Source organism: Neoarius graeffei, chromosome 16 (genome assembly GCF_027579695.1).
Source record: "Neoarius graeffei isolate fNeoGra1 chromosome 16, fNeoGra1.pri, whole genome shotgun sequence".
Taxonomy (NCBI): domain Eukaryota; kingdom Metazoa; phylum Chordata; class Actinopteri; order Siluriformes; family Ariidae; genus Neoarius; species Neoarius graeffei.
The window spans coordinates 53,939,652-53,966,392 of record NC_083584.1 but is presented as its reverse complement, the minus strand read 5'-3'; the positions used below and the strand labels follow the sequence as shown (position 1 = coordinate 53,966,392).

Genomic DNA, 26,741 nt, shown 5'->3' with positions numbered 1-26,741 from the left:
CTTGAGATTCAATTCATGGACAGATGTCTTGACATTTTCCTTTAGAATTCACTGGTATAATTCAGGATTCATTGTTCCATCAATGATGGCAAGTTGTCCTGACCCAGATGTAGCACAACAGGCCCAAACCATGATACTACCACCACGTTTCACAGATGGGATAAGGTTCTTATGCTGGAATGCAGTGTTTTCCGTTCTCCAAACATAATGCTAACCAAAAAGTTTTATTTTGGTCTCATCCATCCACAAAACATTTTTCCAATAGCCTTCTGGCTTGTCCACATGATCTTTAGCAAACTGCAGACTAGCAGCAATGTTCTTTTTGGAGAGCAGTGGCTTTCTCCTTGCAACCCTGCCATGCACACTATTGTTGTTCAGTGTTCTCCTGATGGTGGACTCATGAACATGAACATTAACATTAGCCTATGTGAGAGAGGCCTTCAGTTGCTTAGAAGTTACCCTGGGGTCTTTTGTGACCTCACCGACTATTACATGCCTTGCTCTTGGAGTGATCTTTGTTGGTCGACCACTCCTGGGGAGAGTAACAATGGTCTGGAATTTCCTCCATTTGTACACAATCTGTCTGACTGTGGATTGGTGAAGTCCAAACTCTTTAGAGATGGTTTTGTAACCTTTTCCAGCTTGGTAAGCATCAACAATGCTTTTTCTGAGGTCCTCAGAAATCTCCTTTGTTCGTGCCATGATACACTTCCACAAACATGTGTTGTGAAGATCAGACTTTGATAGATACCTGTTCTTTAAATAAAACAGGATGCCCACTCACACCTGATTGTCATGCCATTGATTGAAAACACCTGACACTAATTTCATCTTCAAATTAATTTCTAATCCTAGAGGTTCACATACTTTTGCCACTCACAGATATGTAATATTGGATCATTTTCCTCAATAAATAAATGACCAAGTTTGAAGTTCTTTGTATAAACATAACATTTGTCACCACCAAAAAAAACAAAAAAACAAAAACAGTCTACCCAGTCAGTTCCATTACTTATTATTTACAGGCCCCTGGGGCCAAATTCTGAGTTTCTTTCTGAATTTGCAGATTTCATCTCAGACCTGGTTATTTCCATAGACAAAGCTTTAGTTGTTGGAGACTTGAATATTCACTTTGATAACCCTGAAGGCCCTCTGAAAACAGTGTTCGTGTCTATTCTTGATTCAGTAGAGGTTAATAAAAATGTCATAGGACCTACCCATAGTGGTGGTCACACTCTTGATCTAAAACTAACATTCGGGTTAAATATAGAAAATATAATCATACTTCCACAGTCTGAAGTTACCTCAGATCATTATCTTATCTTATTCAAAATATGTTTGAGCAATAATATATGCACCACGTCATGCAATTGTATCAAATGTACATTCATGTCAACTACTTAACAAAGTTTTATAAATAGTCTCCCAGAGTTATCAGCTTTGATTGGATCATCATCAGACCCCACAGAACTTGATCAGGTGACTAAATGCTTAGAGTCAACATTCCACTATACTTTAGATCATGGAGCTCCACTTAAAAGAAAAATGATTGGACAGAAAAAAATAGCACCCTGGTATAATGATTACACTCACACCTTAAAACAGACCACTCGAAAATTAGAATGTAAATGCTGTCAAACAAAATTAATATTATTCCAATTAGCATGGAAGGAGAGCCTCCTGAAGTATAGAAAAACTCTTAATGCTGCTAGATTAATGTATCTCTCCATCCTAATAGAGGATAACAAAAAATAATCCTAGGTTCTTATTTAATACTGTTGAAAAATTAACTAGGAAAAAGACTACCACAGACACATGCACACCTGCAAGATGTAGTAGCAACAACTTCATTAATTTTTTTTCAATGAAAAAACTGAAAATATCTGACAAAAATTCAAACTACGAATTTAAGGCCAGACAATTTAAGTAACCCTGTAGTTAACAATATAACTGCATCAGATCAGCAATTAGAATGTTTTACTCCCCTGAGAGAACTTAAACTAACTTCAATAATTTCCACATCAAAATCTTCAATTTGTGTACTTGATCCCTTACCTACATGACTCTTCAAACAGATAATACCAGAAGCAATTGAACCTCTTCTAAAAATAATAAATTCTTCCATTAAAATTGCCTATGTACCTACATCCTTTAAACGAGCAGTTTTCAAACCGGTGATTAAAAAACCTGACCTCAACCCCTGACAGCTGTCCAATTATAGGCCAATATCAAACCTCCCCTTTATCTCCAAGATACTAGAAAAACCTGTGGCACAGCAGTTATGCTCATATCTGCATAGGAATAACATCCATGAAATGTTTCAGTCCGGATTTAGACTTCATCATAGCACAGGGACAGCACTGGTTAAAGTAGCAAATGGCCTACTGTTGGCAGCTCATCAGGGCTGTGTCTCCCTGCTTGTATTGCTTGACCTTAGTGCAGTCTTTGACATCACTGATCATTCCATTCTCCTGAATAGACTAGAAAATGTTGTGGGAGTTATGGGAATGTTGCTCTCCTGGCTCAGGTCTTATTTAGCTGATCACAATCAGTTTGTTCATGTAAATGGTGATTTTTCTATGCAAACTGAGGTAAAGTTTGGTGTTCCAAAAGATTCTGTCTTAGGCCCAGTGCTTTTTTCTTTATATATGTTACCACTTGGTAATATCATTTGGAAGCATGGTATTAGCTTACACTGTTATGCTGATGACACATAGTTGTATTTTTCTGCAAAGCCAGATGAGAGACACCAGCTTACTACGATCACATGCGGCTAGAAGGTTTTCTGATTACATAGTAACTCTGGATGGCCTTTCTTCATGTGCAGCAGTAAAGGCCTCGGGGTGATCACTGACTCCAGTTTTTTTGTTTGTAACTCATATCCATAACATTATGTGTATAGTTTTCTTTCATCTCAGAAATATTGCTAAGATAAGAAATATAATTGTCACTACATGATACAGAAAAACTAGTTCATGCTTTTGTTACCTCTAGGTTCGATTATTGTAATGCCTTACTTTCTGGATGTTCCAATTAATGCATAAACAAGCTCCAATTAATTCAAAATGCAGCAGCAAGAACATATTCCTTTATTGATCCCCATGAGGGGAAATGCAGGTCTTGCAGCAGCTCAAGTACAGAGTAAAGTATAGATTAATGTAGACTAAATTGACATCTAGAGCTGATTTTTACTAGTTCAACATGCTGGGGAAAAGGTTATATTTTATTTATAATTTTACTCAATTCCCACCCTAAAAACAGAAAAAAAGTCAATACAATACCCACTTTCATCTTAGAAGCAGTGTAATGTTCCAAAGGAGACTGCAGTTTATTTCACATCAAACAAAGGGAATGGTGATGCAACATGGTATGAGTTGTTTAAAATACTGATCATTAAATTTTGGCAATAGTGCGGATGACTAATTACTCTCACTGTCAAACTCGAGCTGGTCAGCAACATGCAGCGAACTGGCCATCATGGTCTCACAACTATGATCTGCCACTGTTGCTGAGTTGTTTTCCGCAGTTTGCTTTGTGAAAAACTCCATAATTAAGCCACAACCCATCTGTGTTTTGCTCACTTGTAGCTGGCTTGAAGGCTCCACCATTTTGCATAAATTATCTATGAATATTAGTTGCGCATTGCTCATCCAATCAATGCGGGATACTGCACACACTCAGCCAATCAGCATGGAATACCCTTCTCTGACATCAGCTGTGAACTTAGGTCAAGTTCAGGGCCATGGGCTTGCATGGACTGTATCGATTACCTGCTCAGAGGCTACAAAACACATGTATGTTGATTCTAGCTTTATACTGTAGGCCAGGGCCAATTAGTTTTCCCCAATTAATTTTCCCCAAGGGCCAAAGTATATGAAATGTGCCAAGCCACCAAGCCAAGGGCCAAAACTTCTGGGATTTTTTTCCCATTGCGCCAGCAAAAGTTTATTTCTGTGCAGATGGTGTTGTTGCCGCTGTTGTTGTTGTTGTTATTATTATTATTATTAGTAGTAGTAGTAGTCGTTTGTAGAAGTAATAATTTAGGCCTGGGCTTCTCGAAGGGTCAATTAAATAAGGACAGTTGCTCACAAAGGCAGCAACAAACAACAAGAATTGTTAGTGGCACTATATCCACTAGTGGTGTGCATAAACTAGTGGCATAGAGCCATATAAAGTGGAGAGCCATATTAGTTATATAAGCCATATAATGTAGAGAACTATAAATTTCCTCCCAATTAAATTGGATGCATTTCTCCGTAAATTGGTAGACGGAATCTTTGTTTCTCAGTGTCAAGGATGTGTCCTTTGATCCATTTTGGATCATGAGTAGATCCTGTCTTTTGCTACACTTTGGCCTTTCCATCACTTTGGTATAGGTTAATCTTGTTTCTTTAACTTCTATGGCTTATCTCTGTATTTTTTTATGAATTCCACTCTGGCCTTCTGATTCTTAATACTGATGAGTGGAATGGCCTCTATATTTCTCCTATTCAATGAATAGGTTTGTGATATCTTCATCCCTGCCCTGTAGAGGTTGTTACTGATGTCACTGACTGTTGTTTTGGGTTTTTCTTCACAGCATTCACTATGTTTTTGTTATCAAGTGCTGTTGTTTTCCTTGGCTGCCCTGTTCAATGTCTGGTTGTTAGTACACCAGTGGCTTCTTTATTTTTCAGGACATTCCAAATTGTTGTATTGGCTATGCCCAATGATTATACACTGCCTCTGATTGCTTTTCCCTGTTTTCAGAAGATAGCCTGGTGTGAAAGATCACGATTTCTTTTACAACCCCCATTTCCAGAAAACTTGGGATATTTTCCAAAATGCAATAAAAACAAAAATCTGTGATTTGTTAATTCATGTAAACCTTTGTTGAACTGACAAAAGTACATAGGAAAGATTTTCAATAGTTTTACTGACCAACTTAACTGTATTTTGTAAATATAAACAGTTAGAATTTGATGCCTGCAACACACTCAAAAAAGTTGGGACAGAGGCATTATTACCAATGTGGTATATCACCTTTCCTTTTCATAACAGTTTTTAATCATATGGGAACTGAGCATACTAATTGTTGCAGTTTTGCAATTGGAATTTTTGTCCATTCTTGCTTGATACACAACTTCACCTGCTGAACAGTCCATGGTTGCTGTTGTCTAATTCTCTTCTTCATGATGTGCCATACATTCTCAATAGGAGACAGATCTGGAATGGCAGCAGGCCAGTCAAGCACACGCACTCTGTGTCTATGAAGCCACATTGTTGTAGCCCATGCAGAATGAGACCTGGCATTGTCCTGCTGAAACAAACATGGACATCCTGGGAAGAGATGTCACCATGATGGCAACATATGTCTCTCTAAAATCCCAATATATGCCTCCGTGTCAATGGTACCTTCACATGCATGCAGCTCACCTATGTAGTTGGCACTGATGCACCCCATACCATCACAGATGCTGGCTTTTGACCTTTCTCTGATAACAAACTAGATGGTTGTGTTCACATTTGGCACAAGCTGAAATGTGCATTCATCTGACAACGGTACATGTTTCCACTGTCTTTCAGTCTGTCTGAGATGAGTTTAGGCCCAGAAAAATCAGTACCCTTTTTGCATAGAATTGATGAATGGCCTCCTCTTTGCATAATACAGTTTCAAATTGCATTTCTGGATGCAGTGGCAGACTGTGTTAAGTGACAACAGTTTTCCGAAGTACTCCAAAGCCCATGCGGCTGTATTTGTCACATTAGCATGACGGTTTCTCAGGCAGTGCCGCCTGAGGGCTTGAAGGTCATGCACATTCAGTAGTGGTTTCTGACTTTGCCCTTTACACACTGAGATGTTTCTGAATTCCCTGAATCTTTTCACAATGTTATGCACTGCAGATTTTGAAAGACCTAAATTCTCTGCAATCTTGTATTGAGAAATGTTCTTTTTGAATTGACTAACAATTATCTCATGAATTTTGGCACAAAGGGGTGAGCCAAGACCTATCCTTGATTGCAAGGACTGAGCCTTTGGTGCATGTGCCTTTTACACCCAATCATGATACCAATTAACCTGCTGATTGTGAAATCTTCTAAAATGGAGTTATTTGAATACCCTATAAACTTTTCAGCCTCATTTTGCCTCTGTCCCAACTTTGAGTGTGTTGTAGGCATCAAATTCTAACTTCATTCATATTTACAAAATACAATTAAGTTGGTCAGTAAAACGATTGAAAATCTTTTCTTTGTACTTTTGTCAGTTAAATAAAGGTTCACGTGACTGAACAAATCACAGATTTTTGTTTTTCTTGCATTTTGGAAAATATCCCAAGTTTTCTGGAAATGGGGCTTGTAAATCATGTAGATGGCTGCATGCATGAACATCATTTACCTGGGAAAGAGATGGCACCAGTATGCTCTGTGGGAAGACAGCAAAACTGGGGAGGCAGTGTGATGCTCTGGACAATGTTCTGCTGGGAAACTTTGTGTCCCAGCATTCATGTGGATGTTACTTTGACACATACCACCTACCTAAACATTGTTACCAGTACACCCCTTCATGGCAATGGTATTCCCTAATGGTAGTGGCCTTTTTCAGCAGGATAATGTGCCCTACTATAGTGCAAAAATTATTCAGGAATAGTTTGCAGAACATGACAAAGAGTTCAAGGTGTTGACTTAGCCTCCAAATTCTCAAGATTTCAATCTGAGCAAATATCTTTGGGATGGGCTGGACAAACAATTCAGATCCATGGAGGCCGCACCTCGCACCTTACATGTTAACACTTAACATCTTGGTGCCAGATACCACAGCGCACCTTCAGAGGTCATGTGGAGTCCATGCCTTGATGGGTCAGAGCTGTTTTGGTGGCACAAGGGGGACCTATACAATAGGCAGGTGGGTTTAATGTTATGGCTGATTGGTGTATATATTCACCAGAGTCATGAGAGTTATGAAATTTTCATATTTTATTTTTATTTAGTATTTCAATTTGTTTTTTACTTTTAGTTAGTTTTATATGTGCACAAGTAGTTTCCATTTAGTTTTTATTTAGTTAAGTTTCTATCTATCTATCTATCTATCTATCTATCTATCTATCTATCTATCTATCTATCTATCTATCTATCATGGGCGCAGATAGAGGGGGGGACGGGGGGGATTCGTCCCACCCAGATTTAAATTCACCTCGTTCGGTCCCCCCCCCCCCCCACTTATAGGGAGGAAAAAACGTCTATGCTGTCTTTCTTTGCATAAGGCAAACCTCACGGAAAAATCAAAACACTAATTACCATTCGGTTTATTGAGGTGCACAGCAGTACATACATAGTTGCAACTGCGCAGACTGCACAGGTTGCGAGCTCGAGCTTGGTTGCTATGATTACCCACAAGTTTGACAGGCATATCGGGGACAGCTCCTCCTAGTTCAGGACCCCAACACAGCATGATGAAGGGTGCCAAAAGGCAGAAAACGATTGCATCGTTGTTGTTGTTGTTATTGTTGTTGTTGTTGTTTTTTAAATGACTGTAAGTAAACTGTGCCTTACTTTATCATATCACCTTGCAATTTTTTGATAGTCTGTTCAAAGTAATGTCGTAGTGAAAGTAAAATCATATGGAGTAGAGATGCCTTTCTGGTAGCCTCCTTCTTTTGGTGGTAGCCTGTAGATACAGTGCTCAGAAGGCAGTTTTAATGTTTAATCTGGCGTTCCCTGCCATAATTTCAGCGAACATATTGTTTCATAAGGAAACTTTGCGAAGAGTTGTTGACTGACTGCCGCGCACGCAACACACAGGCATAGTTAGAAAGTCAGGATGCACTGGTTTACACTTTACACACACACACGTAGCCCAGCCTCTCGCTATGTTTAACAGTTGGAACTTAGCGGTTTTAAAACTAGTTTTGCAGTTTTGCAATTTCTGTGCGTGATGATAATGTGTAAACTTTGGATTTCCATAGGCTATGTTAAAATGTTATCATTGTCCTGGCCTGCAGGTAGTTCCTGGTGATGGCAGTGAGGGAGGTGAAATAACATGTATACACACTACCGTTCAAAAGTTTGGGGTCACCCAGACAATTTTGTGTTTTCCATGAAAAGTCACACTTTTATTTCCCACCATAAGTTGTAAAATGAATAGAAAATATAGTCAAGACATTTTTCTGGCCATTTTGAGCATTTAATCGACCCCACAAATGTGATGCTCCAGAAACTCAATCTGCTCAAAGGAAGGTCAGTTTTATAGCTTCTCTAAAGAGCTCAACTGTTTTCAGCTGTGCTAACATGATTGTACAAGGGTTTTCTAATCATCCATTAGCCTTCTGAGGCAATGAGCAAACACATTGTACCATTAGAACACTGGAGTGAGAGTTGCTGGAAATGGGCCTCTATACACCTATGGAGATATTGCACCAAAAACCAGACATTTGCAGCTAGAATAGTCATTTACCACATTAGCAATGTATAGAGTGGATTTCTGATTAGTTTAAAGTGATCTTCATTGAAAAGAACAGTGCTTTTCTTTCAAAAATAAGGACATTTCAAAGTGACGCCAAACTTTTGAACGGTAGTGTGTGTGTGTGTATATATATATATATATATATATATATATATATATATATATACACAAAAAAAATGGAATCATTTGCTGACAGCTCAGTCCCCCCCAGTTCAAAAATCCTATCTGCGCCCCTGCTATCTATCTATTTTTAGTGTTAGTTTTTCAGGTATTACACAACTAACATTTTTTTCCTCTTTTTTGGAGTTTTAAGGCAGCAGGCTTTACTGACCCCTTCTGGAACTTGTCTGTTACTGTCTCAAGGGGGAAAACAAAACGAAAATTAAAACAAAGCTGGTTTTACTTGCAATTCTATTTCATCTGTGTTGCTCATTGAATTTTTTATTTAGTTTTCATTTTTTAACTGTCATTTTATTTCAGTTAAAATTATTTTTTCCACTGGTTATTTTAGTTTTAGTCATAGTTTTCATCATATTAACCCTGATATATACACTCGCCCTCCACTTTATTAGGAACACCTGTACGTTCATGCAGTTATCTCATCAGCCAAACATATGGCAGCAGCACAATGCATAAAATCATGCAGCTACAGGTCAAGAGCTTTAGTTAATGTTCAAATCAAACATTAGAATGGGCGAAAATGTACTATAACTGTGGCATGGTTGTTTCTATCAGACAGGCTGGTTTCAGAATTTCAGAGACTGCTGATCCCCTGGGATTTTCACACACAACAGTCTCTATAGTTTACACAGAATGGTGCAAAAAACAAACATACAAAAATAACCCACCGAGTGAGTGACAGTTCTGTGGGTGGAAATGCCTTGTTGTTAATAGAGGTCAGAGGAAAATGGCAAGATTGGTTTAAGCTGCCAGGAAGAATACAGTAACTCAAATAATCACTCTTTACAACTGTGGTAAGCAAAAAAGCATCTCAGCATGCACAAAAGATTGAACCTTGAGGTAAATGGCCTACAATAGTGGAAGACTACATTGAGTTCCACTCCTCTCAGGGAAGAACAGAGAACTGAGGCTATCATGGGCATAAGTTCACCCAAACTGGGCAGATTCTTGTTCGTGGATGAGAGGAGTAGAAACTGATCTTGTGTTCTGCAGTTTTAGCCCATCCATCACAAGGTTTGATGTGCATACTAAGATGCTTTTCTGCTCACCAGGGTTGAAAAGAGTGGTAAAATAGATGATATTTTCCTGGCAGCTCAGAACAGTCTAGTCATTCTCTTCTGATCTCTTTCATCAAGCTGTTTCAGCCTGCAGACCCTTCACTCGCAGGGTGATTTTTCTCACCATTGTGTGTGTGTGTGTGTGTGTGTGTGTGTGTGTGTGTGTTCAAATAAATAGCAGTGTGTTAAAAAAAGTGAATAAAGTTAAATATTTTTAACAGATTTTATGTCCATATTTCAAATGCAGTGGAAACACACACACACACACACACACACACACACACACACAGTGGTGCTTGAAAGTTTGTGAACCCTGTAGAATTTTCTACGTTGTATATTTCTGCATAAATATGACCTAAAACATCATCAGATTTTCATACAAGTCCTAAAAGTAGATAAAGAGAACCAAGTTAAACAAATGGCACAAAAATATTAGAATTGCTCATGTATTTATTGAGGAAAATGATCCAATATTACATATCTGTGAATGGCAAAAGTATGTGAACCTTGTGTGACCCCCTTGTGTATCTGGTGTGATCCCCTTGTGCAGCAATAACTGCAGCTAAACGTTTCCAGTAACTGTTGATCAGTCCTGCACACCGGCTTGGAGGAATTTTAGTCCATTCCTCCATACAGAACAGCTTCAACTCTGAGATGTTGGTGGGTTTCCTCATATTAACTGCTCGCTTCAGGTCCTTCTACAACATTTCAATTGGATTAAGGTCAGGACTTTGACTTAGCCATTCCAAAACATTAACTTTATTCTTCTTTAACCATTCTTAGAACGACTTGTGTGCTGAGGGTCACTGTCTTGCTGCATGACCCACCTTCTCTTGAGATTCAGTTCATGGACAGATGTCCTGACATTTTCCTTTAGAATTCACTGGTATAATTCAGAATTAATTGTTCCATTAATGATGGCAAACCATCCTGGCCCAGATGCAGCAAAACAGGCCCAAACCATGATACTACCACCAACATGTTTCACAGATGGGATAAGGTTCTTATGCTGGAATGCAGTGTTTTCCTTTCTCCAAACATAACGCTTCTCATTTAAACCAAAAAGTTCTATTTTGGTCTCATCCGTCCACAAAACATTTTTCCAATGGCCATCTGGTTTGTCCACGTAATCTTTAGCAAACTGCAGACGAGCAGCAATGTTCTTTTTGGAGAGCAGTGGCTTTCTCCTTGCAACCCTGCCATGCACACCATTGTTGTTCAGTGTTCTCCTGATGGTGGACTCATGAACATTAACATTAGTGAATGTGAGAGAGGCCTTCAGTTGCTTAGAAGTTACCCTGGGGTCCTTTGTGACCTCGCCGACTATTACACGCCTTGCTCTTGGAGTGATCTTTGTTGGTCGACCACTCCTGGAGAGGGTAACAATGGTCTTGAATTTCCTCCATTTGTACACAATCTGTCTGACTGTGGATCGGTGGAGTCCAAACTCTTAGAGATGGTTTTCTAACCTTTTCCAGCCTGATGAGCATCAACAATGCTTTTTCTGAGGTCCTCAGAAATCTCCTTTGTTCATACCATGATACACTTCCACAAGCATATGTTGTGAAGATTAGACTTTGATAGATCCCTGTTCTTTTAATACAACCCCAATTCCAAAAAAGCTGGGACAAACTACAAATTGTAAATAAAAACAGAATGCAATAATTTACAAATCTCAAAAACTGATATTGTATTCACAATAGAACATAGACAACATATCAAATGTCGAAAGTGAGACATTTTGAAATTTCATGCCAAATATTGGCTCATTTGAGATTTCATGACAGCAACACATCTCAAAGTTGGGACAGGGGCAATAAGAGGCTGGAAAAGTTCTCATCTCATCTCATTATCTCTAGCTGCTTTGTCCTGTTCTACAGGGTCACAGGCAAGCTGGAGCCTATCCCAGCTGACTATGGGCGAAAGGCGGGGTACACCCTGGACAAGTCGCCAGGTCATCACAGGGCTGACACATAGACACAGACAACCATTCACACTCACATTCACACCTACGGTCAATTTAGAGTCACCAGTTAACCTAACCTGCATGTCTTTGGACTGTGGGGGAAACCGGAGCACCCGGAGGAAACCCACATGGACACGGGGAGAACATGCAAACTCCACACAGAAAGGCCCTCGCCGGCAACGGGGCTCAAACCCAGGACCTTCTTGCTGTGAGGCGACAGTGCTAACCACTACACCACCATGCCGCCCTGTCTGGAAAAGTTAAAGGTACAAAAAAGGAATAGCTGGAGGACCAAATTGCAACTCATTAGGTCAATTGGCAATAGGTCATTAACATGACTGGGTATAAAAAGAGCATCTTGGAGTGGCAGCAGCTCTCAGAAGTAAAGATGGGAAGAGGATCACCAATCCCCCTAATTCTGTGCCGACAAATAGTGGAGCAATATCAGAAAGGAGTTTGACAGTGTAAAATTGCAAAGAGTTTGAACATATCATCATCTACAGTGCATATCATCATCAAAAGATTCAGAGAATCTGGAAGAATCTCTGTGCGTAAGGGTCAAGGCCGGAAAACCATACTGGGTGCCCGTGATCTTCGGGCCCTTAGACGGCACTGCATCACATACAGGCATGCTTCTGTATTGGAAATCACAAAACAGGCTCAGGAATATTTCCAGAGAACATTATCTGTGAACACAATCCACCGTGCCATCCGCCGTTGCCAGCTAAAACTCTATAGTTCAAAGAAGAAGCCGTATCTAAACACGATCCAGAAGCGCAGACGTCTTCTCTGAGCCAAGGCTCATTTAAAATGGACTGTGGCAAAGTGGAAAAATGTTCTGTGGTCAGACGATTCAAAATTTGAAGTTCTTTATGGAAATCAGGGACGCCGTGTCATTCGGACTAAAGAGGAGAAGGACGACCCAAGTTGTTATCAGCGCTCAGTTCAGAAGCCTACATCTCTGATGGTATGGGGTTGCATTAGTGCGTGTGGCATGGGCAGCTTACACATCTGGAAAGACACCATAAATACTGAAAGGTATATCCAGGTTCTAGAGCAACATATGCTCCCATCCAGACGACGTCTCTTTCAGGGAAGACCTTGCATTTTCCAACATGACAATGCCAAGCCACATATTGCATCAATTACAGCATCATGGCTGCGTAGAAGAAGGGTCCGGGTACTGAACTGGCCAGCCTGCAGTCCAGATCTTTCACCCATAGAAAACATTTGGCACATCATAAAACGGAAGATACGACAAAAAAGACCTAAGACAGTTGAGCAACTAGAATCCTACATTAGACAAGAATGGGTTAACATTCCTATCCCTAAACTTGAGCAACTTGTCTCCTCAGTCCCCAGACGTTTACAGACTGTTGTAAAGAGAAAAGGGGATGTCTCACAATGGTAAACATGGCCTTGTCCCAACTTTTTTGAGATGTGTTGTTGTCATGAAATTTAAAATCACCTAATTTTTCTCTTTAAATGACAGATTTTCTCAGTTTAAACATTTGATATGTCATCTATGTTCTATTCTGAATAAAATATGGAATTTTGAAACTTCCACATCATTGCATTCCATTTTTATTTACAATTTGTACTTTGTCCCAACTTTTTTGGAATCAGGGTTGTAGAACAGGGTGCCCACTCACACCTGATTGTCATCCCACTGATTGAAAACACCTGACTCTAATTTCACCTTCAAATGAACTGCTAATCCTAGAGGTTCACGTACTTTTGCCACTCACTGATATGTAATACTGGATCATTTTCCTCAATAAATAAATGACCAAGTATAATATTTTTGTCTTGTTTGTTTAATTGGGTTCTCTTTATCTACTTTTAGGACTTGTGTGAAAATCTGATTATGTTTTAGGTCATATTTATGCAGAAATGTAGAAAATTCTAAAGGGCTCACAAACTTTCAAGCACCTATATATATATATATATATATATATATATATATATATATATATATATATATATTAGTTATTCTATGAAATCGACGAGACACATAGTGCTGAGTTGGCTATAAGCCATGTACAGCATGTGCAGCTGGAAAAAAGAAGAGTTCATTGAGCTGTTGGAAACCAGCCTAACAAAAGATATGAGGCCAATTTAATTAAATTTAATCTAGTCTGTCATGTGCAGCCACTGAAGGCACTCAGCATAATAATCCATTCTTGTCAATTAAAAAATATAAGGACATGAAAAAGAAAGGCCCATCTGTGTGTGTACACATGAATTACATATCAGTTTTTTTTATCAAAGTCTTGGAATTGAATGTGATTGAAACTTCTCATCAAGGTTTAAGGTTGCTTACTTTTTCATGAGCCTTCATTGCTACACATTGCCCACACAGTGCATATAAACGCAATGATGTAATATTAGGCTTCTGGAAGACTTCAAAATGTAAACTCATACTTATTAAATTTATGGTGATTCCCACTGTGCTTATGATGCCCCTTGCAATAACAACTTCCACAGTACACTCCAGAAAAATCATAGCAACAGCCCACAAGATATAGAAAATGTGACTCACCTACATTTTAAAGGTTTCTCCTACTGGCATCAGTGGCATATCCACTATAAGCAGCACTTTCCACGACGAAGATGAAATCATTCTTTTTTGGGTCAAAGTCATCCTCAAATTCATTTTCATTGTTAGTGGTTTCAGTTATAATATCCTCTTCCCAGGGTTGTGAAAAGAAATCCGTTGCGATTTAAAGCATATACGCAGAACCATGGCCTCACTTTCGTTTATAAATGCCTTGAGACCTCAAGAATGGCATAGGAATATTTTTAAGCATTAACAATAAATCTAATATAGTAATTTTTACAATTAAAGTGATTCATACAGGTAGCGGTCTGAGTGAATGACCTTGACGTCCGTAAGATCACAGCAGGAAGTCTATTGGTTTCATCGTCATTTCCACTATACTAAAACACAGAGCTGACTGCAACTCAGATCCTCTATTTTGAGCTAATTTATCGCCATGCCACGTAGATGTGTTGCTGGCCGGTGCAGCAACATGACAGAAGGTGGATTTACATTGCATTCATGGACCAAGAATGTTCAAACTGCAAAGATTTGGACGCGTTTTGCGAGAAGTTCACGGGCACATTGGGCGCCTATGAAGTGGTCTCTCCTCTGCTCTGCACATTTTACTGAAGACTCGTATGAGACCTCTGATCTGTTGAGGATAGGGTGACCACCTGTCCCGCATAGCGCGTGCGCGTACAGCATTTGAAGCCGAATTTATGCGTCCCGCAAATTCAGAACGTGTCCCGCATAATTGATGCTTGCTGAGGGGGATGTCGCTCTCCCCGGGCCACCCAGGCAGCCAAACGAATATTACTTGACATTTCAGCACACCACCGTCGCCACTATAGACTGTAGAACAAAACCACACACACACCCCTCACAACTGACTGGTTGTTGTCAACTTTTTGTTGTTGCCATGACACCGCACTCACGTGCACAGACAGTGACGAGGGACGCAGGTGCAACGCATGCATTGCTTTCATATTAAAAAATGGAGAAAGGTACCGGGGAGATGGCAGGTGAGGCACCGCCACCTCCAGTTAAAAAGAGAAGGTGTATGTACAGGAAAGAGTGGGAAAATGAGTATTTGTGGCTGAAAGGGGTTGAGGGGGATACCGAGAGGGCTTTTTGTGACCTTTGCAAAACATCTTTCTCAATCGGACATGCATGCATGGATCTTAGTTCCATGGCGGGGAATACGATGTGAAACGACACAGGCTCGCGGAGACTCACAAGAAACGTGTGCAACAGAAAGAAACGTCTAAATCTATGGATGCTTTCCTCCGACCTAAAAACGACTCTCTAGCTGACAAAGTGACTGCGGTTGTGAGTTAAGAGACTTTTTCTACTGTTTCTGTGGTGCTGAGCCACTACAATTCCTGTTAGTCCACTGAAAACTAAATGGAGACTTGTCACTCGCAGTGGGGGCGGCGTCCCACATTGTCCCTCAAAAACATACCCCTTGTCCCCCCCTTGGGCTTATGAGCAGGTGGTCACCCTAGTTGAGGAGCGTTGGCTATAAGCCCGTATTGAAAGAGGGTGCAGTACCAACAAATAAATAAAATTACAAGAAAAGGAAAGTATTTATTTATTTTATTTATTTATTTTTTAAAAGGAAAGTGAGTTTAGTTGCACCAGTCCTCCCAGAGCATGAGCCGAGGGTTGTTGGTAAAACCCAGGACGGGACATATCGCTCAGGCAGTGACCTCCCTGTGGTTGTTGCTAAAACCGGTGACATCCCGTTCCGTCACGGGTTTTAGTAATTGCCTGAGCCGAGCAGTAATGGTGGAGTAGTCAGTATGGCGAATGAGTGGAGCAGCCTTCTGATTTCTCCACTGGATGTTGCTGCCATCTCGCCCTTATGTGGAAGAAGTGAATGAACGGAGAACTGAACGAACAACTGAAAGTCAGATTGTTTCAAAACAATCGGCCACAAGATCGGCCTTCAAGAAGTGAGAACACAGATGGGTAAGCTCCGACTCTCATTTGGATAAAAAAACAACAAAAACACCACGTTGTTTACCTGCATTTAGATTAATACATGTAACTTGTATTGTGTGTTTAAATTACCGGTATAAGATTATTTAATTTGCTTCAGAATGTGATTCTCAGTTCATCTGATTATTTAATTAGCCTTTTCCGTTTTATCAGTGAAAATGCATGCATGTACATGTATGTTGCATAAGTTATAACACCTATCCTGTTTTAATGAGAGTCAACCCACAATCAGTGAAGTCAAATCAGTCTTAGTTGAGCAAGTCGGTAACGGTATTTCTTACTTTCACCATAAATTTTTATTTATATGACTTTGGTCTCTAGCTGTCAAAGGCCTCGGCCTTAAAACCGGTTACCGCTGTGACGTCACCAGTGTTGGGCACGTTACTTTCAAAAAGTAATTAGTTATAGTTACTAGTTACTTTTCCCAAAAAGTAACTGAGTTAGTAACGGAGTTACTTTGTCATAAAAGTAACTAATTACCAGGGAAAGTAATTATTCCGTTACATTTTGTTCCCCCCCCCAAAAAAAAAAAAAAAAAAAATCAAATTCAATTAGTGTAATCATAATAAAAGTGAATGTTAAATGTGTTTAATGACTGAAATGGACACTTAACAGAACCAGTTAGTAACATTATCTACACTATATTAATATTTTTGTGGGACAATGTGAGATAAGACATCTATCAAATATAATATATTTTTGCAGTTATTAAAATTATGTTACTAATTACTGGCCACTGACGAGGACAAACGCTTTGTTCCTCGACATAATGTGCATTGCACGTAAACACTCTTGCCTTTTATTTCAAGTAGTGAAAAGTGCTGGCTGTATTTCCAGTGTGAAAGCGCAGTGCTGGGCTGACCGCTCGCCATCGCTGGCTCTTCCGATTGAAAGCGTGCGCAGTAGTGCAGTAGGCGTGGCCTACCTACATATGTTGTCCAAATCTACTCTGATTGGCTTACTGTGCCGTTGTCTCGTGTCTCCCCGCCCCACACTAAAGCAGAGTAAAGAAAGGCTGAACGAGCAGCGTGCCAGATGAAAACAGCTTTAATAAAGTAACGCATAGTATTTTATTGTAAGTAACGGGAACGGCGTTATAACGATGTAAAAAGTAATTAGTTAGATTACTCGTTACTAAAAAAAGTAACGCCGTTAGTAACGCCGTTTATTCTAACGCCGTTATTCCCATCACTGGACGTCACGCACTCAGGGATGGCTGGCTCAGCGGGGCAGCTCAAATGCCAACTTTGCAGTTGATTTTAACTCTCAAAAATATATATATATTTTTTAATTCCCATTTATGCAGCATACAAGAGTCAAGGATGGAGATACTATCCACTCAGAAATGTATTTAAAAATAAAGGTTCTGCGTATCTGCTTTATGTTTAAGAGCTTTAAATTTAAGAGTGATTTCCTCTGCTATGGTTCATATAGGAACTATGCTATGCATGATCTATAAGAACACTTATTGCCTGCAGTGCTTCTTCACATGCACAGTTTGCAATACAGCCAATCAGAAGCCTTCTACAGATCATGCATAGCAACAGCTTTTTTCTGTAAAGCTGCTTTGCAACAATGTCTGTTGTTAAATTTGCTGTACAAATAAACTTGACTTGACAAGGGATTAGTATCCCATAAGACAAATTCTGTTAGTACAAAGACAAGTTTGTTTTATACCATTTCATTGACTACTAATTTAATTATGCCAAAATGAATTCTGAATCTACTGAGTGAGAAATCTGTATTTTGATACCAAACATGAAGGGTTTTCCTTATAAATACATGATCACCAGTACAAAGTCTGAAGGGCATTTTTCATTCTTTTTTAATGAATTTCTAACAGGATTTGAGTAAATCTAGATATTATACTCTGAGATTATGCCAAAATCTAAAATTCGACTATTTTAGCCCACATAATGTATTTCCCCATTTATCTCAAAACATGATAAAGCTAATGAGTATTTAGCCAGGTAGATGCTGACTAGTAACTGAACAACTGATCTTGGAAATAACAAATTATATATTTAAAATGTATGTCAATAACTAAACTTATATTTCTGTCAGCCCATTTATCTCCTCATTGACCATTCACCTGAAGCTCAAAAATGCTTAGCTGCATCTCACTATTGCCTATTGTCACTGCAAAATATTGTTTTCTTGTCTTCAGGTATTTCTAATTATGGGCAAACCATATAGGGTTGTGGCAACCCAAAATGCATATTCATAGAATTATTCATTATAGTAAAGGTTTTGTCATGTTTCTGTCCTTTTTCTCTTATTACAGTCAAATAGTATATTGATAAATGTAAACAAGATACATGGTCTTTTTAAGTTTTAGAGCAAAGAATTACCCTGGAGTTTACTCACACGAGAAGAGCATTGTCCTGTAATCTCTGACGTAGCCACACAAATTCACTGTACCGCCTTCTCACAGAAGAGGTCTTTTTCCGGAAGCACATGCTATTGGTCTGCACACAAGAAACAGAACATAAAAACACACACATTAGACAGATAATAGTAAAGAATCAATAAATATCTGAACATGTTTTCAGACATTAGATTTGCTTTAAACTTATGTCTGTGGTTAGCAAGGCAGTAGATGTTCATGGACTTTTCAAGACTTCAGACTGCATCCCAAAGGGAGGGACTAGGAACTGGCAAGACCAAATAGTGGATAAAATGGGATGTACACACACACAACTCTAAATCAGAAAAATTTGAGATGCTTTTATTCCGGAAATCTATCAAATCATGCTAGCTGTATGAAAACAAACTGTAAATGCAACTCAGTTTATTCATATACAACCAATGTACACATTTAAATCAGGTAAATTATTTTTTTTAAGTGTAATTTCATAATGGTAATTTCAGAATTTCTGGTTGTAGTGATGACATTGTGGTTCCAAGCAAGCATCCTGAATCATGTGCGCAATTGGAAGGCCTGCCCAAAGCTAATTGATTGACAGCTTGGCCATATAAGCAAATGAAAAAGCAATAGGGGAAAAGAAATAAATTAGGGGAAGACAATATGGAAGAGCAAAAGCAATAAAAAATCATTTATTTTCACTTCTGCATTTATTTTCTTATTCTCTTTTCATTTTCTTATTCCATCCATTATCTGTAGCCGCTTATCCTGTGCAGAGTTGTGGGCAAGCTGGAGCCTACTCCAGCTGACTATGGTCGAGAGCTGGGGTGCACTCTGGACAAGTTGCCAGGTCATCACAGGGCTCACACACAGACAAACAACCATTCACACCTATGATCAATTTAGAGCTACCAACTAACCTAACCTGCAGATTTCTGGACTGTGGGGGAAACCAGAGCATCCAGAGAAAACCCATGCAGACACAGGGAGAACATGCAAACTCCATACAGAAAGGCCCCCATCGACCACTGGGCTCAAACCCAAAACCTTTTTGCTGTGAGGCAACAGTGCTAACCACTACACCACAGTGCTGCCCATTTTCTTCTTATTATATTTTAATTTTTATTTCTGCATTTATTTTCCCATTATTTTATTTCTATTTGGTTTCATTTTTTTTTCAACATTTCTTATACTTTTGCAGATTTATTGACTTATTTTTCATGGCCCTCCTATGACTCCACATGAAACAGTACAACAGCGTATTATTTGATGTTTTACCTCAGGATTTTTTTCTTTTTCAAAATAAACATTTATTTCAATTTTGGTTATTGCAACCTATTCAAAATTTTGGACAGTAAAGCATTTTATAATGTTGCCATTCCTTCTCACAACACTTAAAATATGTTTAGGGACTGAAGACACCAAGTGATGTTATTTTGTCCCATTCTTCCTGTAAACAGGTCTTAAGGTGTGTAACAGTACAGGGTCATCATTGACATTTTTCATTTCAAAATTCTCCACGCATTCTCTATTGGGAACAGAGTGGACGACACCCTCTCCTTCCAAAGACATTCCTTTGTAATGTGTGTAGAATGTGGTTTTGCATTGTTTTGTTGAAATATCCCTGGAAAAGTTGTCATTGAAGGCACCATATGTTGCTTCAAAATCTCAATGTACTTTTCTGCATTAATGTCACAGAAGTGTAAGTTACTTTTGCCAAGAGCACTGACACAACCCCATGCCATGACAGACCCTGGCTTTTTGGACTTGTTGCTGATAAGTCAAGTTAAGTTAAGATAAACCATCGTAGTAAAACTGTAAGTGTCCAGAGCCATATCCTAAATGTATTTTTCAATTGTCCATATGGGGCCAGCTTCCACAGGAGTGATGTGACGCCAGCCAGATGTCGGGCATCAGGATGGATCAGGCAGGTCCAAAGAGCAGGAGAAGCCAGCATCACTGGTATCTCAAGTTTGACGTGTAACTCGACAGAGAGAGACAGACAGAGGGAGAGACAGAGACAGAGAGAGGGAGAGAGAACACAGGTTGTTAGGTATGCCTGTTGCCACCTAATGGTTAAGAACAGTATACCTTATGTGCTGAGTGCAAGCAGGGACTCCGGCAAGATTAACTATGACAGTATAAGTAAAAGGGAGAGCCAGAAGGTAACACAGACATGGGGGAGCCCTGGTACATAAAGCAGCCAGTCACTCCACTGTCAACAAACCTGAGTGAACATGTAAGAGTAGGGGGTTGACAGCATCCATACATCCCAGTTTACCAAAACAACCTATGCCTGAAGACCCTCCAGATATACTCCTTTACCTAATAAAAAGCTATTAACAAAAGGCTTGACTAAACAAATATTTCCAGCCTAGACTTAAACACTGAGATTGTGTCCGAGTCCTGAACATTTCTTGGAAGACTGTTCCAAAACTGTGGGGCTTTCTAAGAAAAGACTCTGCCCCTGATGTAGCCTTCACTATGTGAGGTACCAACAGATAGCCTGCACCTTTTGATCTAAGTAGGTATGTCACTTCTGGTGTTTGTGTTTTTATTGACTCATCTGTGTTCTTCGAGGATTTTGATCTGATATACAGGAGCTGAATTGGGATTTGGCAGGTGGTGGACCTCTGACAGTGTTCGAGGTGGAGGTTGCAATTTTGATTAGATCTCATGCCACACATACTGTATAGAAAAAAAATTGTACATGATTTGTAGACATTTGTCTGTTCTGCATGTCTCAATAATATCAATGATACAGATTTATGATGGCTACATGTTCCTCAGCATACCGTATGTTCATCTGTTGCTGATTTATGCAACTTATATGCCATAGGGCAAAAGTTGTTTCACCCTCACTTCCCTGCAATGCTAGCTGCACTGTCAACTCCATTGTCCTGCTGACATTCCAGAGAAGGTTGTCCAGTTCTTCAGGCTTTTAATCCCCTCCATGTAGGCATTCTCATCCTTATCAAAGATCAGGCCCACTACAACAATATCATCATCAAACTTAACAATGGTGGTAGAGTTAGAAGTGACCACATGGTCATAAGTATATAATGAGTTCAGCAGGGGGCTCAGGACACAACCCTGGGATGCTCCAGTGCTGAGGGTGAAGGAGAGTGAGACATGTCTGTCCACTCGTACTGCTTGTGGTCTGCCTTTCAGGAAGTTGGAGATCAACTTACACAGGGACAGGCTAAGTCCCAGGTCCTCCAACTTGGTGGTGAGTTTGGATAGAATTATGGTGTTAAACACTGAGATGGTCAATGAACAACATTTTTACATAATTTTCGTTCCTGGTCTCCAGATGGCTCAGGGTTGTGTAGGAGGTATTGGATGGCATCATTGGTGGAGCGATTGAGATAGTATGTGAACTGAAATGGATCCAGGGTGTCAAGTAATGAAAAGATGATGAAATCTCTAACCAGCCTTTCAAAGCACTTCATCACAACTAGGTCAGGCCTACTGGGCAATAATCATTTACGCAGACAGGCTGGAGTATTTTTGGGACAGGATTCATAATGGATTGTTTAAAGCATGTAGGAAATCCCAACTGTGCCAGGGAGAGCTTGAATATCTCTAAGAACACCAGTGCTAGCTCGTCAATGCAGGCTCTAAGGACCTGACCTGAGATACCATCTTGTCCTGCTGCCTTCCTTTATGAGTGGACAGACATGTCTCACTCTCCTTCACCCTCAGCACTGGAGCATCCCAGGGTTGTGTCCTGAGCCCCCTGCTGAACTCATTATATACTTATGACCATGTGGTCACTTCTAACTCTACCTTCATTGTTAACTGCTGGCTTTCAGTTCACTCTCCTGAAAGCCTTCCTCACATTGTGCTCCAAGCTGTGCTCTGACACATTTGGCATGCATGTTCCCATTAGCATTGTAGCACTGTGAGCACTGCGAGCATTGTTAGTGCTGTTAGCTGCAGCCTCGACATAATTATAAAAAGTGTTCATCTCATCTACCAGAGGCCCATCACTATTCTGGAGGATGACATTATCATTCTCAGTCCCTGCCACAGACTCCTAGAGCCACTCTGTTGGAACTGTGACTCTAGTTTCCTCACATAATGCTGTTTCACCTCCTTCACTACTCTTTGCAAGTCATAGGATGCAGCCTTGTACTTGTGTATGTTCCTGGTCATGAGCCCCACATTATAAGTCAAGTCAGTTTATTTGTGTAGCGCTTTTAAAAACAGACACTGTCACAAAGAAACTTTACAGAAAAATAAACACTTTAAACATATTTTAAACTAGACTTTAAACTAATTTTATCCCTAATAAATGCATTTATCCCTAAGCTACAGTGCCAGATCTCAGAGCATCGGGGATGGTTTGATCTACCCATGGTTTCTGGTTTCGAAATGTTCTAATGATGGTTTTGTGGACTATATCATCTGCTAGCTCTCTGATAAATCCCATGATCACTTACCTAAACACAGTAATGTAATCAGAGCTACACAATCTTCCTATGAACCTGAGCTTCCTATTTCAGCTTTTGTTTGTATCTAGGCATGAGGAAGATGGTGGATGAGACTGTGCCTTGCAACCATCTTTGAATGGAGTGTAGTAATGGTTGAGGATTCTTTCACCCCTGGTGAGGCAGATGATGTGTTGGTGGAAGATTGGCACAGCACATTTGAATTTGACACTGTTAAAGACCCCTGCCACCATAAGTGCAGTGACCTGGCGATGATGCTGGTGTTGATTGAGAGCCTCATGTACTTCATATAAGCTATTTGCTTGAGGTGCAATATAAATGGCACTGACTATGACTGAGGTAAAGGTAAAAGGTGGAAAAGCCAACATTTGATAGTCAGGAGTTCCAGGTTGGCTGTGCAGGAGCATGTAAGAGGAACAATTCGCAATTTGTTGCACCAGCTGCTGTTTACCATCATCCACCTTCCCTTCTCTTTCCTGACTCCATTCTCCTCTTCATGCAGTAAACTAAGAAGAACTCTGGTACCACTGGGTTCATCCATGTCTCAGTGAAGAAGAGGATGTTGCAGTCCCAAATTTTCCTTTGGAACTTAACCTTGGTCCTAAGTCATCAAGCTTGTTCTTCGGCGATTGAATGTTGACTAGCAGGATGCTTGACAGGAGAGCATGGTGCGCATGAGCCCTCAACCTGTTCCTGTTGCCAGCTTGTTTCCCATAATGCCATTTCACAGTAGGGAATTTGATCTCTTAAAAGTAACCAATGATTTGTTATTTGCTGCTGAATCTGGTGTTTCAATTATGGTTTTACTTAATTTAACTGCAGCTTCTGACACTGTGGACCAGACTCTACTAATGGAACACCTGGAGAGTTGTGTTGGCATTGTCCTCAATTGGTTAATTTCTTAGCTCACACTTAGTCGTTTTTTTTTTTTTGTGAACAGTGGCAACATAGGCAACCACTTTTCTTCAACCACTTTTGTCACTTCTGGTTTCCACATTGTTCAATCTAGAAACCTGCACTTTTTTCCATATACATGTTCTTATTTGGATTGTCTTCTTTCTTTTTTATATTGTGTAGTTTTTCTGTTGTTTATTTTATCTGTTTTATTCTTGTAAAGTGTCCTTGAGTGTCATGAAAGGCGCTTATAAATAAAATGTATTATGTATTATTCATCATTTCGCTCTTGCTGAGGATGGCCCCACATTGACAACCTAAAGATGCACTTAGAAACTGAATATGGCCTTGGACTGTAATTGATACAAACAGTTTTACGACAATGGCTTCAGCTTACAATTGCCATAATAACTTTCCACTTTACTCAAGTCTGTATCAGTAAATAGTTGATAAGTTCAACAAAGTAGACTTCAGCTTAAAACTACAATGAATTATCTATTACCATTATGTTGCATTTGGCTGCTCCCCTCCTTGTGTGTGTGTGTGTGTGTGTGTGTGTGTGTGTGTGTGTGTGTGTGTGTGTGTGTGTGTGTGTGTGTGTGTTAGGCTCTGTTTCCTGCTGGTGGTGTTGAACTGCCACTGTTGAGTTTCGGTGTGGAGAGTGGGGTGCTGTCCAGCACCACAGTGGTGCTGCAGCAAGGAGCACCTGCAGAGAGGGAGAAGACAGCTGCCAGTCTGCTGTCATTACACTGCCTGCCCCCCCACACACACACACAGCTCCGAGCTGACCATCAGAGAAGACTGTGCCCAGAGCACATGCCATCAGGACAGAATGTCTGCATTGCCATTGCAGGCTCCTGTCCAGTGTTGTACCTGGAATAAGAAGCCCTGAAGAGAGATAATGTGTTATTCTGTGGTTTAATTTTTTCCCCTTTGGCCATCCTTTGAAGTAGGGCATGGTCAGTGATGAGGGTGAAGTGTCTGCCTGTTAAGTAGTACTGGAGCTTCTCTACAGCCAATTTGATGGTGAGGGCTTTTCACTCTACTGCTGTAGGTGTCAGATTCCAGCTAATGTAGACTATGGGGTGCTCTTCTCCCTTGAAGTCTTGCAACAGCACAGCTCCTAAACCAGTCTCTAATGCATCTGTGTGTACCAGGAAGGAGTGCTGGAAGTCAGGATTCCTCAGGACTGGTGAGCTTATAAGAGCAGTTTTGAAAGCCTGGAATGCTTCCTCAGCAAGGGTTCCAGTGGACCTTATTGGGCTCTCCCTTCCTGGTGAGATCTGAAACAGAGAAGCTATGGAGGCAAAGTTAGGCACAAAGTGCTGGTAGTAGCCCACCAGCCCCACAAAGGCATGTACCTGTTTCTTGGTGGTAGGCCAGAGGTAATTGCAGACAGCTTCAGTTTTCCTCTCTTAGGTTTTCAGGAGAACCTGGCTTATGCAGTACCCATAGTACTGTGCCTTGATCAGCCACAGATGGCATTTCTTTGGGTTTGCCATCAGTCCTGCATTTGGCTGCTCCTCCCCTCAAAGTCTGATATGTCCTTCAGCCTCTAGAAGTCATTGCAGAGCCAGAGGCTTTTGTCAGGTTTGGGTATGATGACGATGGGGCTAGACCTGGGGCTGGTGCATTCCTCAATGATGACCTCATGTAGCATCTGGGCTACTTCTGCCTCTATAGCTTGATAGTAGACCTCTGGGACTCAGTAGGGCCACCACAGGATGACTACTCCCATGGGTGTCTTAATTTTGTTCTGTAGGAGGTAGGTCTGCCCAGGCTCTGCAGAGAATACATCCCTGGACTAATCCTACAATTCTTGCAGTTCTTGCCTAGAGACAAGAGGAGATAATATTTCAAGTGATGAGGAGAGAGAGGAGAGCAAAGAAGATGCAGCAGATTTAGAGGGGAGATTGGAGAAAGATTCAAGGGGGGAGGGAAGCAGTGACAGAGGAGGCAAGAGAGGAGGGAGAGAGGGAGCAGAGGTTAAGATGGACTGTGACAGTGGGGGTAGGAGGGGGGATGATGGGTGGAGAGGAAGAAGGAGGGAGAATGAAATAAAGTGGTGGCCAGACAGATGGAGAGGGGGAACTGTGGGATCTGAGGCAGAGCAGTTTCTGAGGAAGACCAGGTCTAGAAGGTTGCCAGCTTTATGGGTTGGAGGTGAGTGCAGCAGGGAGAGATCAAAGGAGTGAAGTAGTGGAAGGAAGGCAGCAGAGTGGGAGGCTTTTAGGTGCAGGTTGAAATCTCCTAGGAGCATCAGTGGGGTGGAAGGGAAGGAACTGAGTTGGATGTGCAGTTCATCAAAAAGAAACCTCCCCCAGGGCCAGGAGGGCGATAAACAACAATAACAAAAAGGATAACAGAAGAAGAGACTGAAACTGAGTGAAATTCAAAGGAGGAGATGGAGAGGTGGGAGATTGAAAGAGGTGAGAACTTCCACAACTGAGAGATCAACAAACCAGTGGCACCACCACCATGACCAGATGGGTGAGGGGTGTGAGAGAAGGAGAAGGAGGTGCAGAGGATTGCAGGTGTTGTGTTGTCAGGTGAAATCCAGGTCTCTGTCAGTGCAAGGATGTGGAGGGACAGGAGGGAGGTGTGGGCAGAGATGAAGTCAACTTTCCATGTGGCAGACTGGCAGTTCCATAATCCAGCAGTGATCCCGAAGGTGTCAGTGGAGGTAGCTAAAGGGTAAATGAGGTTGGAGAGGCATTGTCCTCATGGAGGGTCATGGCAATGGAAGCACCTTTTGTGGGTAAGACCACAAACATGAATGATGTAGAGACACATAATGAACAGGTTAGAAGAGGAGGAGAGATTTTAGGAAGGAGCATCACT

The 26,741-nt window shown here is 40.6% G+C and overlaps 1 protein-coding gene across 1 annotated transcript in view; it reads right to left on the bottom strand.

Moving 5' to 3' along the window:
- The window catches only part of snx10a (sorting nexin 10a), a 50,507-nt gene that overhangs the window by 10,872 nt on the left and 12,894 nt on the right, over positions 1-26,741 (bottom strand). The window contains exon 3 of the mRNA XM_060942263.1: positions 18,555-18,655. Within this exon, the coding sequence (XP_060798246.1) occupies positions 18,555-18,655 (101 nt within the window). The remainder of the gene's footprint in view (positions 1-18,554; positions 18,656-26,741) is intronic.